This window comes from Candoia aspera, chromosome 2 (genome assembly GCF_035149785.1).
Source record: "Candoia aspera isolate rCanAsp1 chromosome 2, rCanAsp1.hap2, whole genome shotgun sequence".
In the NCBI taxonomy this organism is placed as follows: Eukaryota; Metazoa; Chordata; class Lepidosauria; order Squamata; family Boidae; genus Candoia; species Candoia aspera.
Genome location: NC_086154.1, coordinates 241,707,873 through 241,723,517, shown reverse-complemented (window position 1 = coordinate 241,723,517; position 15,645 = coordinate 241,707,873). Strand labels below are relative to the sequence as shown.

General features: G+C 38.2%; 1 protein-coding gene across 1 annotated transcript; it reads right to left on the bottom strand.

Annotated features, from left to right (window-relative positions):
- Nucleotides 1-316: 316 nt before the first annotated feature.
- On the bottom strand, nt 317-9,017 carry ESM1 (endothelial cell specific molecule 1). The gene is made up of 3 exons (XM_063296750.1): nt 8,246-9,017; nt 1,915-2,070; nt 317-945 (listed from the first exon to the last, which is right to left on the bottom strand). Exons 1-3 carry the CDS (start codon nt 8,544-8,546, stop codon nt 845-847), a joined length of 558 nt encoding a protein of 185 aa, XP_063152820.1. The 5' UTR covers nt 8,547-9,017; the 3' UTR covers nt 317-844.
- Between the last annotated feature and the right edge of the window lie 6,628 nt (nt 9,018-15,645).

Sequence of the window (15,645 nt, the reverse complement as noted above, 5' to 3'; positions counted from 1 at the left end):
TACCCATAAAGAAGATAGAGGGGCACAATCCAGTTAAGGCCAGACATCTTTTAAGCTTTTACAATCTTCTTGATTTCAACAGAAGATAACTAATCTTTGAGGCTAGTGGTGCCAAAGTAGTGGTAATGAAGAGAGGAACAGGAGACCTATGCATTTCTGAGTCAGAAGAACTGGATGTGGGTAATTTACCAAAGAGTAAAGCTAATTAATAATAGTAAACGAGCTTGTTTAGCCTATGTTTTAGCTCTGGGTAAGACTGTGGTCATAAAGTAGATTCTCTGTATGCTTAATACAAAAGGAAATCCTACTGTGTTCATTGGGACTTACTGGCAGATAATATGTATAGGATTCTAATACTCGTCTTCAGAAGTAAGGCTGGTTCCCTATTTAACAGCTATCAGTTCTCTATATTACTGTTACTGAACTGCTGGAATTAGGATTTCAGTTTAGACTGTACATATCCTACTTTTTATTCCCATACATTTTCAGTTCTTTGATGAATAAATATTTTGTGCAGGACATACAGAATTGAGAATGTTAAAAATAAGTAATATGTGTTTTTCTATATATATGTAACTTCCAACAATATGCAAGTTCCAACAATATTTTACATTCAAGGATTCATGATACATTTAGTATTCAAAAGATATTCAAAAAATCATGTACACTGTACACAGTTTCTTGCTGAAATTCAATCCTTTCCCAAAGATCCATAAACTGGATCTTTTAAAAAAAATTACCATTTCCTCTGTCAGAGATCTACTGTTTTTAAAATGGTTTGTTGGACATTCATTATTTATCAGAAGAAAGCATGGGTTAGAAATCCAACCCACATAGGCTAATATCAGCGAGGATTTAGCCATTTCATGATTGGTGAGTGAATGTCTTTTTCCTTCACAAAATCCTCTTCCACCGAATTACCATCACCGGATCCCATGTCATTCTCTGAAAGTTTAAAAGATAAAAAAAGGGGATTAGATTTTTTTAAAATTTAAAATACAGATTTCCAACTATCTTTTTGGCTGAATCAATAAGAACTTTAAATAGCATGTCCATTCTCAATGCATAGTGATGATCTTGTGAACTGAATCATGGAATTTCATTTTACCTTTGCTGATGCAATTTCAGTGATAATTTCCATAAGAATCAAATTATTAATATTCAGATGCAATGCTCAATGCTTCAATGAAGTATTTAACTAAAATGATCAGATTTTTTGTTATTGATTATGTGCCATCAAGTCATTCTTGACTCTTAACAACCACTTAGGTAGATTTTCTATCCATGTGGTTTTCTTGGTAAAAATACAGGAGTGGTTTACCATTGCCTTCTCCCGCACAGTATGAATTGATGCCTTTGCCATTGTCACTAAAGTGATCATTTGCCTCTGGCATCTTCCTGTGTCGCTGCTGCCCAGGATAGCTTTAGCTGGGCAGGTGGGATGGCCTTGACAACTCGGATGACCCTGCTGGGAATATATACTCTCGGCCTAGACTCCTGGCATTGTTTGATCATCCTCCTAGGAACATCCTGCCGCCAGGATGAGGCACACAGCAGAAGCTGGGGTGCGGAGGGCAGCAGAATAATCAGGGAAATGGATCATTCTTTGATTACAACAACAGTAATTACTTTTATCAGTAAAGCACCATGACTTATGACTATTAATTTTCAACAGTCTTCTCTGTATGCATTTATTGAACTCTGAGCCAATAAATAACTACTGAGGTCAGATATTTCTTTAAGCAAAGCATCTTGTGTTTGCTATCTATATTGGGAAGTTCTCTGGGGTACATATAATACAATTGTGGTGCACAGCTCAATTAATCAAATACAATTTGCAAAGGCAAATGCCCTTGGCAGGGACAAATCTTCTAATGCTTTATGCCTTTAAGAAATGTACACAGTTAGATTTACCTGCAGGCAGCAGTAATTTTCGTTGGTGGGGAGGTTTTGATGCAGCCAATTGGAAAAAAGAAAACTTTACACACTTCCCAGTTACTCTGTCACATATCCCAGAGGGGCAGCTGCAGGTTCTTAGGCAATCTAACCCATATGTACCATAGGGACACTCTGAAAGATAAAATATTAGAAAGCAATAGAGATATTACTATGCTTTAATCTTTTGTTATATTGTGGACATTTTTTGCTCAGTCTTAGCATTTTGCAAGCAACCATGAGTCTAGAACAGGGCTTCTCAACCAGGGTTCCATGGAACCCTAGAGTTCCGCAAAAGGTCACTTGGGGTTCCCTGGGAGATCACAATTTATTTAAAAACTTAAATTCAAATTCGGGCAACTTCACATTAAAGAGGTAAGTTTCATTCTTCATGTTTAGTTTAAGAACACTGTTGATGCATATATATATAGGCCTACACATGAAATGCATATAATAATTTTGTAAACTTCTATTTGAGCCTGAATGTGCAGGGGTTTCCTAAGGCCTGAAAAATATAGTAAAAGTTCCTCCAGGGTCAAAAGGTTGAGAAAGGCTGGTCTAGAAGATTCAGCAGCATACAAATTTGATAATGGATCAATTAATTAAATAGAATGTTATGAATGCAACCCTAAATATAGTTGTCCGTTATTCCTCTCTGAATTTACTGAATGGGCATGTATACTATGAAGCTAAATCCCAGTGACCATAGCATTGCCTGCATCTAAGTAATATGCAGAGGATTCACGGAATCACAAACCTGCACAATTTTTACAAAGTATTCCATGATTTCACAATTATTTTTATTTTCAATTTATTCAGAAGTAAGCCCCACTGGATTCAGCAGGGCTTGTTCTTAGCTAGTATAGGATTTCACCTCTTCATTTAAGGCCTCTTTCCCTCAAAATAATGTTTGTTAGAAATATTGCTCTGTAATTCCCAGAAATCCTGGAGAACCATCTACTTAGGAATTATGTGAGTTGTGTTCCAATGCAAGCAGAGGATGCCAAACAAGGAAGGCTGGTCTAAGGTCTTCATCATATAATAACATGAAAATCCATTATAGCAGTGTTCATATATTTATCTTCCTATATTTTCCAACATTGCAAATAATTTATCTTTATTCCTTGAAAAATTCTATGAATATGTTTTTTTCAACTGTACATTGTTCTTCACTTCCAAGAAGCTAATCCCAGATTTCAGCCTTTTAAAATACAAATTGGGAGGAGTCGATAAAGTTGGCTAGGTATAAAAATGGCCCACATCAATCAGTACAAAGACTAGTGTGATTCTCCAAATTATTTCTCTATATTTTCTTTTCAGTGGAAGGTCTGTTTGCGCATAGTGTTGTTTGAACAATCCCACTGGACCCAGAGCTGTATTAATATTGAAATAGCAGGGAAAAATAAATTAAGCTTGAGACAATAAACATATTCCTTGTTTTCATATGGCATACTCATGTGTAAATGTGTATCATCTTCAAAGAAGATACAATCCTTTCCTACAATGAAAGGAGGAAGCCTTGGATGTCATTTAATCCAGTCTTCCCAAAACGCGGAAATCTGTGCTATAGCAGTCTTTGCTCACTTCCAAGCAGCCTCTGCTTAAAAATTCTACAAAGGAGTATCTGTCACCTTTGAAGACAGGTTTTTTTTTCTGATTTTGAACTGTTGATACTCTATAACGTTTAGCTAGGACAAAAATAAGGGGCAAAGGCTCTTTAATGAAGGTGCTTGCTACAGGGGCATCTGTGTCATGACACACATAAAAAAGGGGACAGGCTTTGATCAGGAGGTTCTGGTTGCCAACTTGACATCCCCCCCACCCCGCCCCCCATGGCTCTCATGGATGCCCGTGCCGTTCCTTTAAATTTTTAAAAAGCCAACACATTAGTACAAAATTTTTAAAAGAAAAAAAATAGCCTGTCATAATATTTATGAGAGCAACTTTTCAATGAAAGAAAATCAGCCTAAAATAAAATGTGATTTACAACCTAATCCTGAACAGGGCTGGGCAAATAGGCATGTGTGCCAGTATTCTCTAGGGCCAGCCCTACTGCTAGGCTGAGGGATTTGGGGAGTATTGGCAAATTGTTACTTATCCACTGCATTATTATGATACTTGCCAAACTAATTTAGCTAAATTTGAATACTCTGCATCTTGGCTTTGGAATGTAAGAAAGACAGAACTTTCTGCTCCACCTCAGGATCCAAAATGTATGTATGTATGCCTGTCCTCCTCATTCAGTTGATTCTAGAAGTTTGATATCTAGAATCTGTCTAGAACTTAGCCTTGTCTTCTAACGGAGTAACATTCTTGTAGTAGTATGGGTTTTTTTTCCTTACCACTAGTTTACTATCTGAAAGTGGTTAGACTCTAGGGCAGTGTTTCTCAACCTTGGCAACTTTAAGATGTGTGGCCTTCAACTCCCAGAATTCCCCAGCCATGCTTAGGAATAGAGATCTGAGAAAATGAGAGACTTTTTTTCTAGTCATGCCTAGTACAAAGTGTTGACACAGTATGCTAAAGCAATCTCCTCTCTGCACCCAGGGCAAATTCCAGGTGCACCAGTAGATAATGTGTGTACTGGCTAGGGAATTCTAGGAGTTGAAGTCCACACATCTTAAAGTTGCCAAGGGTGTACCTGAAAAGCAATGATTAATCCCAGCCTTTCCCTCTTACCTACAGCTATTATCTGGGATGCAGAAATATGGACAGCTGCTAGATGGGTTTATTTTCTGGATCTCTTTGCTCCCACCTAGTGGTCATATGGCTTTTTGCAGCTCAGACCTGACAGCCCTATTATTATTACTAGCCATGGTTTTTGTTTTAGTAAAATGTACGTTTTCCCCACACTTTGCTCAATACTCTATCTTAAAAAGTCAGTTGTTTGGTTTTATAATTATTATTCCATGCTTGTTTGAAGAAGCTAAGTGTAGGATATGCAGTTTTTGTCTCTCACACTATTTTATCAGCCTTGTGAGATCTTTAAATCCAAAACATTCTTCCTGAACTGAGATTTGAATCAACATCTAAACTGACATTGGAATCTGGATGGATCAAAACTCCAATGACTGCAACATATATTGGCCTTTTCAAACATGCAAATTATTTGAACTAAACCATTTAGCCCAGTAGCAGGAAAATATCAATTGCTTTAAGACACAGCAGTACATGACATATTAACCACTATAAGTACTTATATAAGCATTGGTATTATGAAATTAAAAACAAAATATACAAACCATGTTGTACTTTAAAGCTTATTTACATGTGTATCTGTTTCCAACTGAAGCTTAAATCTTATATGATCAAAAATGATTATTTGAATGACAGAAGACTCGTTTTCTCTTCCTAATAGAAGAAGGACATATCGGCAGGACCGGAGAAACTCCAATGCTTGCAAGAGCTAAGAGGTTGTGCAAAAATAAATAAATTAATAGATTGAACTGGATTGCATCAATTTAGACTGCAGATAAAAAATTATATTTTGTCAGAGGGAGGACTGGGGAGAGAGAAAGTATGATCAAAATGCTTATTTGAATTACAGACGCATCTCATTCTCTTACTTCCTATTGGCAGTGACATGACAGTTACATAAATTGTTCTTAACAGTTGAGAAAATCTCTGTAAAGCCATTCAAGTGACTAAGGTATATTTTCGAAGACTTTAGAACCTTGCATGTGAAGGAGCCTCATCATCCCCCAGCATACTTCAGGCCTGATCATGTGTCCTTCTCTCAGTCATTTGTATCTGGACAGAGGAGGAAGAGGAGGAACTATAAACTACTTAGGTATTATCTTGCAAACAGAGTTATCTATCAATATTATTAACCCTCTAGTGAGTGCTTAAAATCTTCCTGGTAGGCTTGTTTGTTTGCTTGATTGTTGAACAGCAAGATGTATGTATCATATAAGGTTAGAAGCGCTGAGATTTATTTATCCATGCCCCTCTCCCAGTTGTTATTCCACATTCTGTACTCAGTGGGCATCCTCCATCCTCTATTTATTTTGCTTTGTGTATAGAGGGGGTTCTTATTTAGGATGTTTTTCCTCCTTCCTCCCTCCCTCCCTCTCTTCTTTCCATCTTTCCATCTTCCCTCTTTCTTTTTCTTTCTTTCTTTCTTTCTTTCTTTCTTTCTTTCTTTTCACTTCTGTAAGCCCTAGGATTTCTCCAGTCCTGCTGCTATGTCCCTCTTGTATGTAGACAACACACACAAGACTGAGCTCATTACTGATACATTTTGTTAGTTGTATTAGTTTATCACAACAAAAACAAGTCTTGTGATATTTTACTACAGTGAAAATCACTTCCAAGTTAAAGTAGACTGGCAATCTAAGGTGTTTTTTTGGTGACATACCACAAATGCTTCTGTTTAAAAGAAAGTTGTGTGTTCCATCAAAATAGGCTGATGATCAAACTAATTGTTGAAGAGATTCACTTTCCAATAACTATGTTTGGACTCTAATGTTGAAAATCTTCAGACACTCACCTGGGAGTAAACTGCATTGAACACAGTGGGACCTACTTCCAAGTGAACTTCAGAAAAAGTAAGAACAGTGTGCAGAGAAGAGTTATATCACTATTTGTAAATAAATGAGGTCACTGAAGTTATATATGGAATAAATTGAACTATTTATTTTATCAGAATGTTTAGCTCTTTTCTTAAAGGATTTAGTATCCTCTCCTTTCTTAAATGTTTAAGACCTCACACAAACCATTTCAACATGTAAATATGTAATATATTCACTCAAAAAGCCTGTTTGCAAGAATGTGCTTTCTATAAAACTACCAAGTTTGCTCAGAAAGAATAATTCCAAATTTGAAGGGAACTTGAACACAGTCACTTAGAAGTTATTCCTCAACAAACGTTTTTAAGATTGTGACCTCAACTAATCCAACAGAGGCTATTCACTTATCAATAGAAATTGATTCCTACATCTGTATAGACATGTTAGTTTATGATAACAAAAAAGTACCACCAGATTCCTTCTGACTTCTGTTCAGTTTCCTTGCAACTTCATTAGCCTTGCTCCAAATTAACTGGACCATCTCAACCTCACTGATAATTATGCAGTTCTTGTTGGCCTAGGCGGAAGAATCCAAAGCTATAGTTTCTCCTGCCAAGATTTGTAAAGCCATCTACAGTATTGGGTTCAGGAGCTTAAGAGACTATGTACATTTTATGCAAAAGAAATTAGTAGACTGGAGTGAACTGTATCACTTTAGATTGCAGATGGAAAGTTAAATTTTGATCATATATGAGGGAGAGAAGGAGAGAGAAAAAAACTTCCTTAATCAGGTGGTCTTCAGCTATGCTGAAGTCCCGTACATCTAGAGGATGTTGGGGAAGGCTGAGATACAGGGAAGAAAGAAAGAAACAAGAGTCTCCATATGCAAACCTCCTTCACCAGAAAGAACGTAACAGAGCTTTCTATGTGACATACGCACATACAATGTGTAGGAGGCCTTTTTTTTTAACATGGGCAGCATTAAAAAATGGAATCCTCCTTCTGCAGCCTAAAGCAGTCCATTCTAGAATTCCACTTCTGCTTTTTTCATGATGTACAGTGTCTGCCACTTTCTGCTTAATAAAAGAATAAAATGCCAGTGTTAATAGGACTGCATTTCTGACTGCAATAGCAAACATATTTTAAACTTTGGAAAGAAAATGGGGGACAAGAGGGCGCTGATATGAACCTCAAACCTCACAACAGCTGTTTTGAAGGTGTTGCAGAAAGGCAACTACTGGGACAGTTGGTTTGGTATGCAATCATCATATCTAGACTTTCCTTCCAAAATTTTTACCCATGTTGTAAAATGCAGGTGTTACTTTCTTGATTTCAGCACACATACTATACTATATTATATACTTCTGGGAAAGAATATTGGCTCAAACACTTTTGAAAAACTGTTATAAACCTCCCAGACAATATTTGCATATTGTTTCCCAGTGGATAAAAGTAAAGCATTCTCTAGGAAATACAGTGTGAATAAAATTAGGATTAAATGCTCAACCTTTTGGCAGCCTTAGGCAATTCTTTTCCAGTCTGCTAAGCAGAGAAATTATGACCCATTTTATAGACTTTGGTAAAATGAAGATACCTGTATTAGGTATATGAATACCATCAATAGCTATTTGTATCTTTTTCCATGTCACAGCAATTACCCTACCTCAGCAGGATAATTCATATGCCTGAAAGAAGACTACCAAAAAAAAAAGTTTTATATATTTCTTGGAGCAATCTCCAATAGCAATACATTGACCATTAATTGTCACGATAGGTAAGGTTATCCAGTGACCATTCTTTACCTTTGCAGATACCAAACTCATCTCCAAAATCATCTTCTTCAGAAAAAAACTGGCACTTCAGTCCGGGCCCACATTTGACACCATCCATCCCTGCAACTGTCCGGTAGCAAGTTTCTCCCAGAGCTGCAGCACATACCCTACAGCAGCCACAGTCATCCAACACGGTCCGCTTACAATGCAGCGGGTTTTTACATTCACTGCTGTCACAGGACTCGGGACAATCTACTGCATACTTGGTGCTCCAGGTAGCTCTGACATGCAAGGGTACCAGAAGTAGAGTGAACACCAGAAAACTGCTCATGGCTCCTGGTGATGAAAGCACAATTCCGCCGTCCCCAATGGCAGGTTGCAAAAGTTCACTCTGGATGTTTTCTGCTCTGGGATGCAAGAGTGAAGAACCAAATGTGGAAGTTCTGAAGATCAGCTTACAGATTTGGAGCTTTATACAGCCTCTTGCCCACAAGGCCTGCCGTCGTCAATTTCCTCAATCTGTCCCCTTGCCAGCCTCCCTTGTTTTACTTTGCGAAATCCAGGATGAAGTTTGGATTAGCACGCTGCTACCATCCAGGAATTGAAAAGCCTGAGCTGATGTAATCTGTTATGTTTAGTTGGCTTGTTTTCCAGTGAGGACTGAAAATTCTCTCACATCCGTCTCAAATGCTCAAGGATGTCTGCCAGAAAAGTGCACAGGGGTAAAAGGGGGTGGGGGAAGCAAGAGTAGGTTATATACCTTCTCTCAGGACAAGTGTTGTTCTCACATTGGCTCTATCCCTCTGCAAATCTTTACAGTCTTTTTGCAGAAAAGGAACGCTCACTGTCAGGAAGAGAGATCATATATCTAACTGGGTAGCTTCTGTCTCCATCCCTTTTTCTCAACTGCAGCGGTAAGGCAATAGATCGTTACTTGAAAGCAGTCCTACCCCAGCCTGGTGCCTTCAGAATGTGTTGAAATCCTACTTCCATAATAGGGCACCATAACAGGGAAAACGGCTTTAAAGTTTGGGCAACCCCACTTTAAAAGCTAGAGAAAAGTATTCCTTGAAACAAAAAAGAATAATCCTGTCAATATTTAGTTAGGTAGATTGCATTCAAAGAGCAATGCAAAGACAAAAAAGAGGAGAGATGTCAGAGGCCTGTGGTTTCATCTTTCCATACCTCAGATCAGTGTTTCTCAACCCTGGCAGCTTTCAATGTGTAGACTGCAACTCCCAGAATTCCCCAGCCAGCTGGGGGTTGCAGTCTACACATTGAAAGCTGCCAGGGTTGAGAAACACTGCCGCAGATGGTTATCATTTTAGTATCTTTTGGATGATTAGAACTTCTCAGACAATCCATGGATATTTCTTTCAATTAAGCTCAAAGAAATCTAAAGGACTCTTCCTTCAGCGAACTTCCAGCCTTCCAACTCCAACTTGAACAGTATAGCAGATTTTCACAGGAGGAGGAACCTGAGACTCCATTCAAGCTGTCAAAGCCAGTTCAAGAAAGGGCGCAACAAAAAGGCATGCTATTCTCAAGGAGAGTTCCTTGAAATAAATCTCTCAAGCAGTAAGTCCTTTGTGATTTCCAACCAGCAATTTAAATATTTTCAAGTTGTTAATCTGCAAGGCATTTCAAGCAGTTTTGAGCATAATAATGATGTGGACAGAGCAGGAAATGCAAATGCAAGGAGAGTGGCCGTGTATCTCTAGGAGTCTGAAGCAACCACGATAAAGTCACATGCATCATGACAGCATAACAGAAACAGTGTGAATTCTGTGATATACATAATTCAAATCATAACATTTAATGTTATTTGACCCCTTGCCCATCCCATAGACACCCAAGCAAGTATCATATTTTCAGAAAAGAACCTGCCAGATGAAGGCCTCCTCTGTTTGAAGGGCTGTCAACAATAAGCTTCATTTAGGGAGAAGTGAAGGCCTCAGTGTTATATCAGTAGGGAGCAGGCAAATCTAGAACTAGGTTACAGTCTTCACTACTAGGCTGAAACGTATCAGATTTCTGTTTAAGTTACACTTTTTTATTGAATATATACATATAAATTAGCATATGCAAATCTTAGACAGACCTGTCCTTTCCTTTGTGGTAAGGCATTTCCTCATTTTTGACAATAACTTAAGTATACAGGTTTTGAATTTCTTCTTCTTTGTCCATTCTTTTCATCCAAAGATCAATTCTTTATTTATCCATACTATGTGGTTATGGAGCTCACTATTGGATGGTGAAGAGAGAGATGCTAAAATTTTACTGCACAAAACAGGGGTGTCCACAGGGGGTTCAAAAAAATCAAAGTGGTGGCCACAACCATGCACTCAAAGCCCCACCCTTTTTTTGCATTGGCTACCATCTTGATTTTTTGATCCCCCTGAGGACATTCCTGGCACACAACATGAAGTTCACCAAACAAGAGATCCTTGGAATATTTTATTTTCCTAAATTTGCATGACACTCTCTGAGAACTCCTGTGGATATTCCAGAAAAATGGCAAAGGGTCAGCATGAATCAAAGAGAGAACTTTCTCAATAGGGGAGGTGTTATGATCTCTTTAAGAACTCTATGTCCTTTCCCTGTTTCTCTGAAGCAGTTCTCAAGTCTTTCACATCCAATTCAGCAAGAAGAAATAAAGTACTTTATGTATGTATTAGATTTATGTCAAACCTTTTGTAAAGAGCTCAAAAGCATTTCTTATATTTTCTTTCCCCCAATAATCCTGTGTGATAGGGTGGGCTGGAAGAATGGCTGTCTCAAAGATCCCCTATGAATTTCTGCAGCTGAGGGTGGATTTCAGCCTGGGTCTCCCTGGTGCCAGTCCAACACTTTAACCACTTCAGTACACTAACTCTCTTTGTGTATTTATCCCAAGACTCAGCACTCTTTTAAAGGAGCAGGCATCATTTCACAATGTAGTTGGAGAATAATGGGCATCATGTAAAGGTGTCATCAGTATTGATCTCCAGTTGTATTTCTATCCTCCTCTATCAACTTCTTATCTCTTACTGGTTAGAAGAGCTGTTTGGTCAGGTGTGTAATACCCAAGACAGAGTTATACTCACTATTTGTAGTAGAACTGAATCCAAAAGTGTTTTTGCAAGAAGTCAACTTTGTTAGACAAAACCACCATCCTTTCTCATCTGCCAAAGTGGCCTGCTGGAAGTCCTCCTTGCCATAACCACAGTTTGCTTGCCATAACCACTAATGCTCTTCTTGTATTCAAGATGGCCAGCTAAGATTAACAGGATGGCACTTTTCCCAGGCTAGTTTTTAACCAAGGGCAACTTGTAAACACCCAGAAAAAAGCATTTGACTCATTAAATTTAGGGTTGTAGACTTGATTTTTGTTGGAAGTGTTAGCAAATCAGCATGCCTCAATTAGCATGTAAATTGAGTTTGTCCCATGATGCTTGCTAGAGGAAGCTGTTCGTTGCCACTCCCACTTCCTCTCTTTCTCTCTTCCCCCTTCTTCCACCAGGAACAAAGCATGCATCATGCTTTGCCTCCTCCTCCATCTTGGGCCATGCAGTCAGCCTAAGAAAAGAAACTTTTTCCCACTTTTCTTCCACGCAGCTCTTGGCAGCTATAGGGCTGAGAGTTTAGGCTGAATTAAGTTTAGAAAGAACAGAAGATACAAGGAACTTCATTTTCCACCGAAGATGAATGTAACAACCAAGAAAAAAAATGAGTAAGACATTCTTTTATTTACTTTTAAATTTATTTAAAATAAATCATTTTAATTGGAATAGGCAATCATTACACTATGTCTAAGCATGTGATTCTTTATGCTTGGTAGGGCTAACTGTGCAAGATCAGTAACCTGTGTTTCTCTGACATGTTCATTGAAGCTATTTAAGATAATATTTGTTTTCTATGTACAGGTTCCTCTGCTGTGTTAAACTCTGCTCCATTAGGTGGTTCTAGCAGGCCACTAATGGCTTCACTTTTATGAAAACATTTGTTTTAATAGAATATTTTTATGCTTGTATAAAAGTCAGGCAGGCAGGCAATAGTGTTATGCATACATAGGCATTCCTTGATTGATGAAACCCCAATGTTGCATGTGCAGGGTTTACCTTATCAACATCCACATCAATATGTAGAGACCAAAGCAATAACTTTAGAGGACCTCTGCTTTCCATTAAGTACCACACTTTGGGATCTTTGACTGGACACCTTTTGCAGGCCTACCATAGGCATGCATAACATCAAGAACTAATTCTGTTTTTTCATTTTGGGGGGGCAGGGGGATTAGGCTATTCGAGAACTAGCGATTGGAACTGAAGCTGGTCCTTTCTAAGTTATATTCAGGGAGACTTCAGAACAATAGCATATCTAGTTTGGAAGGAATCTTGGATCTCCAACTCTACCAGATGGCCATTCATCTTCTATGTAAACACCTCCAGTGAAGACGAGTCCACCACTTCCTGTTCCATGTTGAACAACAACTCGTATCATGTGGAAAATGTTCATAAAACATTTCTTTTTATTCAGGCCCTTTATAGTTTTTAAATGAGTTGTTAGATCGGTGTTTCTCAACCTCAGCCTCTTTAAGATGTGTGGACTTCAACTTCCAGAATTCCATTTAAGGTCGCTGAGGCTGGGGGAATTCTGGGAGTTGAAGTCCACACATCTTAAAGTGGCTGAGGTTGAAAAACACTGGATTAGATGGTTGAATATTATTGTTTATGAATATTTTAACGCTCCTAGAGTCCCAAAATGGAAATGGGCAGGATTTAATTTTTTAAATCAAATACATTTTAAAAATCATGAGTTGCGCATACACCTGGGTGCCATGTTAATTTATTATGTATCATAAACAACATAAGACTTTGAGGAAAAGAAAAACTTGAACACTGAAAAGACTTTGACAACTTTGATCAAGAAAAACTTCAACACTGAAAATTCTTGATATTTAAAATTTTCACAGTGTACAAGAATTTACCAGAGGAATGAAAGGCTCCTGGTATATTGAGAGTTCAGATTCTATGAAGCCTACACAAACATGATAAAAAGATGTTTAAAAATAAGGAACATTCAATACCAACAAGATTTAAGAGAGTTTATAAATGTGATCAGGCTTCAGGTATTTAAATCTTCTAGGCAAGGGCAAAAGTTGTAACTTGCTCCAAAATGAATTAATCTGAAAAGGAACTTCAACTTTCATTTAAACATGTACACACATACTGTACATAGGTAAATGTGTTCCTGTGAAGTATGACCATATCATTCTGGAACAGTTGATCACAAGCTAGGTCAAAGAACAGCAGGATTAAATAATGTGTGATTTATAATGCTTGATGGAATAATGGAAGGAAGCATTAATTCAAATGTACATCTGATATGAAATCAGCTTTGTCTCTCTCTCTCACACACACACACACTGATATTTTCACAACACTAGCCAGAACTTCTGTAGCTTCGAGCTTGAACAGCATGAAGAGGGAGCATCTAATTATTACCCAGAGTATGGTGTTTTCCCTGCCCCAGATATCATTGTGGATGAGGTCTGCAGTAGCTCAGCAACACAGCCCCAACAACATCATGTGCCACTTCTTTATACAATTCATTTGTGGAACAATCCTAAAAGTTACAGGTGGGTGAAATGGGAACATGCCAGCCCACCCACGCTTTTGCAACAGGGCACCGTGTTCTGACCCAGCAACTCACTTTGAGGGACTGTCTGCCAGGTCTCTGCTGTATTGTGCAGAAGCCACTTTCTATGTACACGTGGGATCACCAGGCCACTCTGCTCCAAGGCTTAGGAGATAGGAGTCACTTTGCTAGGTCTTTATTCGTTTATTTTATAATATTTATAGCTCACCCCCACTCCAAATGATATAAGGATTTTCAAACATCCATACTGAACATCTGAAAATCCTTGCAGAGATTTCAAAGGTTTGAAATAAATGCATGGAAAGCACAATTAAGTGTCCACCTTGGTCAAAATTTGTGATCCCTGGCTGGAAATATAATTTATAATCAAAGACAGGATCCATAAGGATTTCTTATCAAAATCTTCCACCACATGCTACCCTTTTTCCATAAAATAAGTTTTTTTCAATAACTTGGGGAAATGATGGAGAAAGGGTATGAGATACAAGATACAAGCTTTGCTTGATTTAAGCCCTGGTTGAAGAGGGTTGTTCCCATCTTTAGACAGAGTTGCTCCAAATGAGAGAAAAATCACTGCATTCCCCCTGTAATAAAAGCAAAATTATATAGGTGTATTCCACTAGGTATACTAAACTTTAGCATGCAAAAATAACTTTTGGCATAATAATAATTATAAACCAGCTGAAAATTTCAAATGATTCCATCCTCTCCCCACTTCCTATGTTAACCAATCATGTATGCTCAGACATGTCTCAAGGAATTGTTAGGATCAGTCCAGTGAAGCTGCAAACTCTGAAAATGTCATGTATGTACTCCAGTGGAAGTGGCAATTCTTTCTTGAGTAATTCCTCTGCAGGAAAGCGAAGGCACTGCTATGGATACAAACAACTTATGAATTTCAGCTGGTACAAAATATGCAACTGAGTAACCATCCAGATCCAGGTGTTTCTAGGGGGGGCAAAAAAGTCAAGCTGGCAGGCACAACCATGCAATCAAAGCCCTGTCCCATTTTACATGGGTCACAGGGCATGTACAACAAGGCAGGTCTTCAACTGCACAGTCATGGCTACCACCTTGATTTCTCTTCTCCCCCACCCTACCCCTGAGAGACACCGATGCTCAATAATAAGATGTAAGTGAGGTATAGGGTAATAAGCCACTGATCTAAACCTGGCTTACTAGAGTGTAAGCCTGAAGCTTATGGCTACATGCCCCCACCCGCATTCCCTGAGATCATACCTCCAAATTTCTATGTGAAGATATGGATGAGGAGAAGTGTGCAAGTTAGTTTATTTTTCTTCCCTTTCACATGGAATGGGAGTGCCAAGTTTTCTGATGCTGAACTTCAGGGGGAGAAGGCATTTCCCTCTTCATTCTCACTGTTTCTAAGTTGGCAAGAATTAAGATGATGGTATGTGGTCAGATTCCTTCTGAGATGTGGGGAATAAAAGTAATCTCAAGTCAGAAGGGACTGCAATGATTTGAAAGGAATCTCAGGCATGTTCTGCCAATGAGGTACTGTACTACCCTTTTCTAGATACATGGAATAATAATAAGTAGCTTCCCAAATATATTCAAAGAAAGGTTTGGATAACATCTTGGATGTGAACTTACTTGGTTAATAGTTTACATAGCATAAAGAGTGTGAGTAAGATTGTCCCTTATGAACATTTTTTAAGAATAGTATCTATGGAATCCAGTGGATCAGGGACATATACTTAAGGATGCAGCCATTTTCACCTCAGCGAACAGATTATTTTTGATCACATGCCCTTAACATATTATTAAAG

What these genes read in the sequence shown, in the direction of transcription:
- ESM1 (XM_063296750.1), bottom strand. Translation starts at nt 8,546, where the DNA reads ATGAGCAGTTTTCTGGTGTTCACTCTACTTCTGGTACCCTTGCATGTC. An exon ending in TGAGTTTGGTATCTGCAAAG is followed by an intron (nt 2,071 to 8,245) that starts GTAAAGAATGGT and finishes TTTATCTTTCAG; the next exon opens with AGTGTCCCTATGGTACATAT. An exon ending in AAAATTACTGCTGCCTGCAG is followed by an intron (nt 946 to 1,914) that starts GTAAATCTAACT and finishes TTAAACTTTCAG; the next exon opens with AGAATGACATGGGATCCGGT.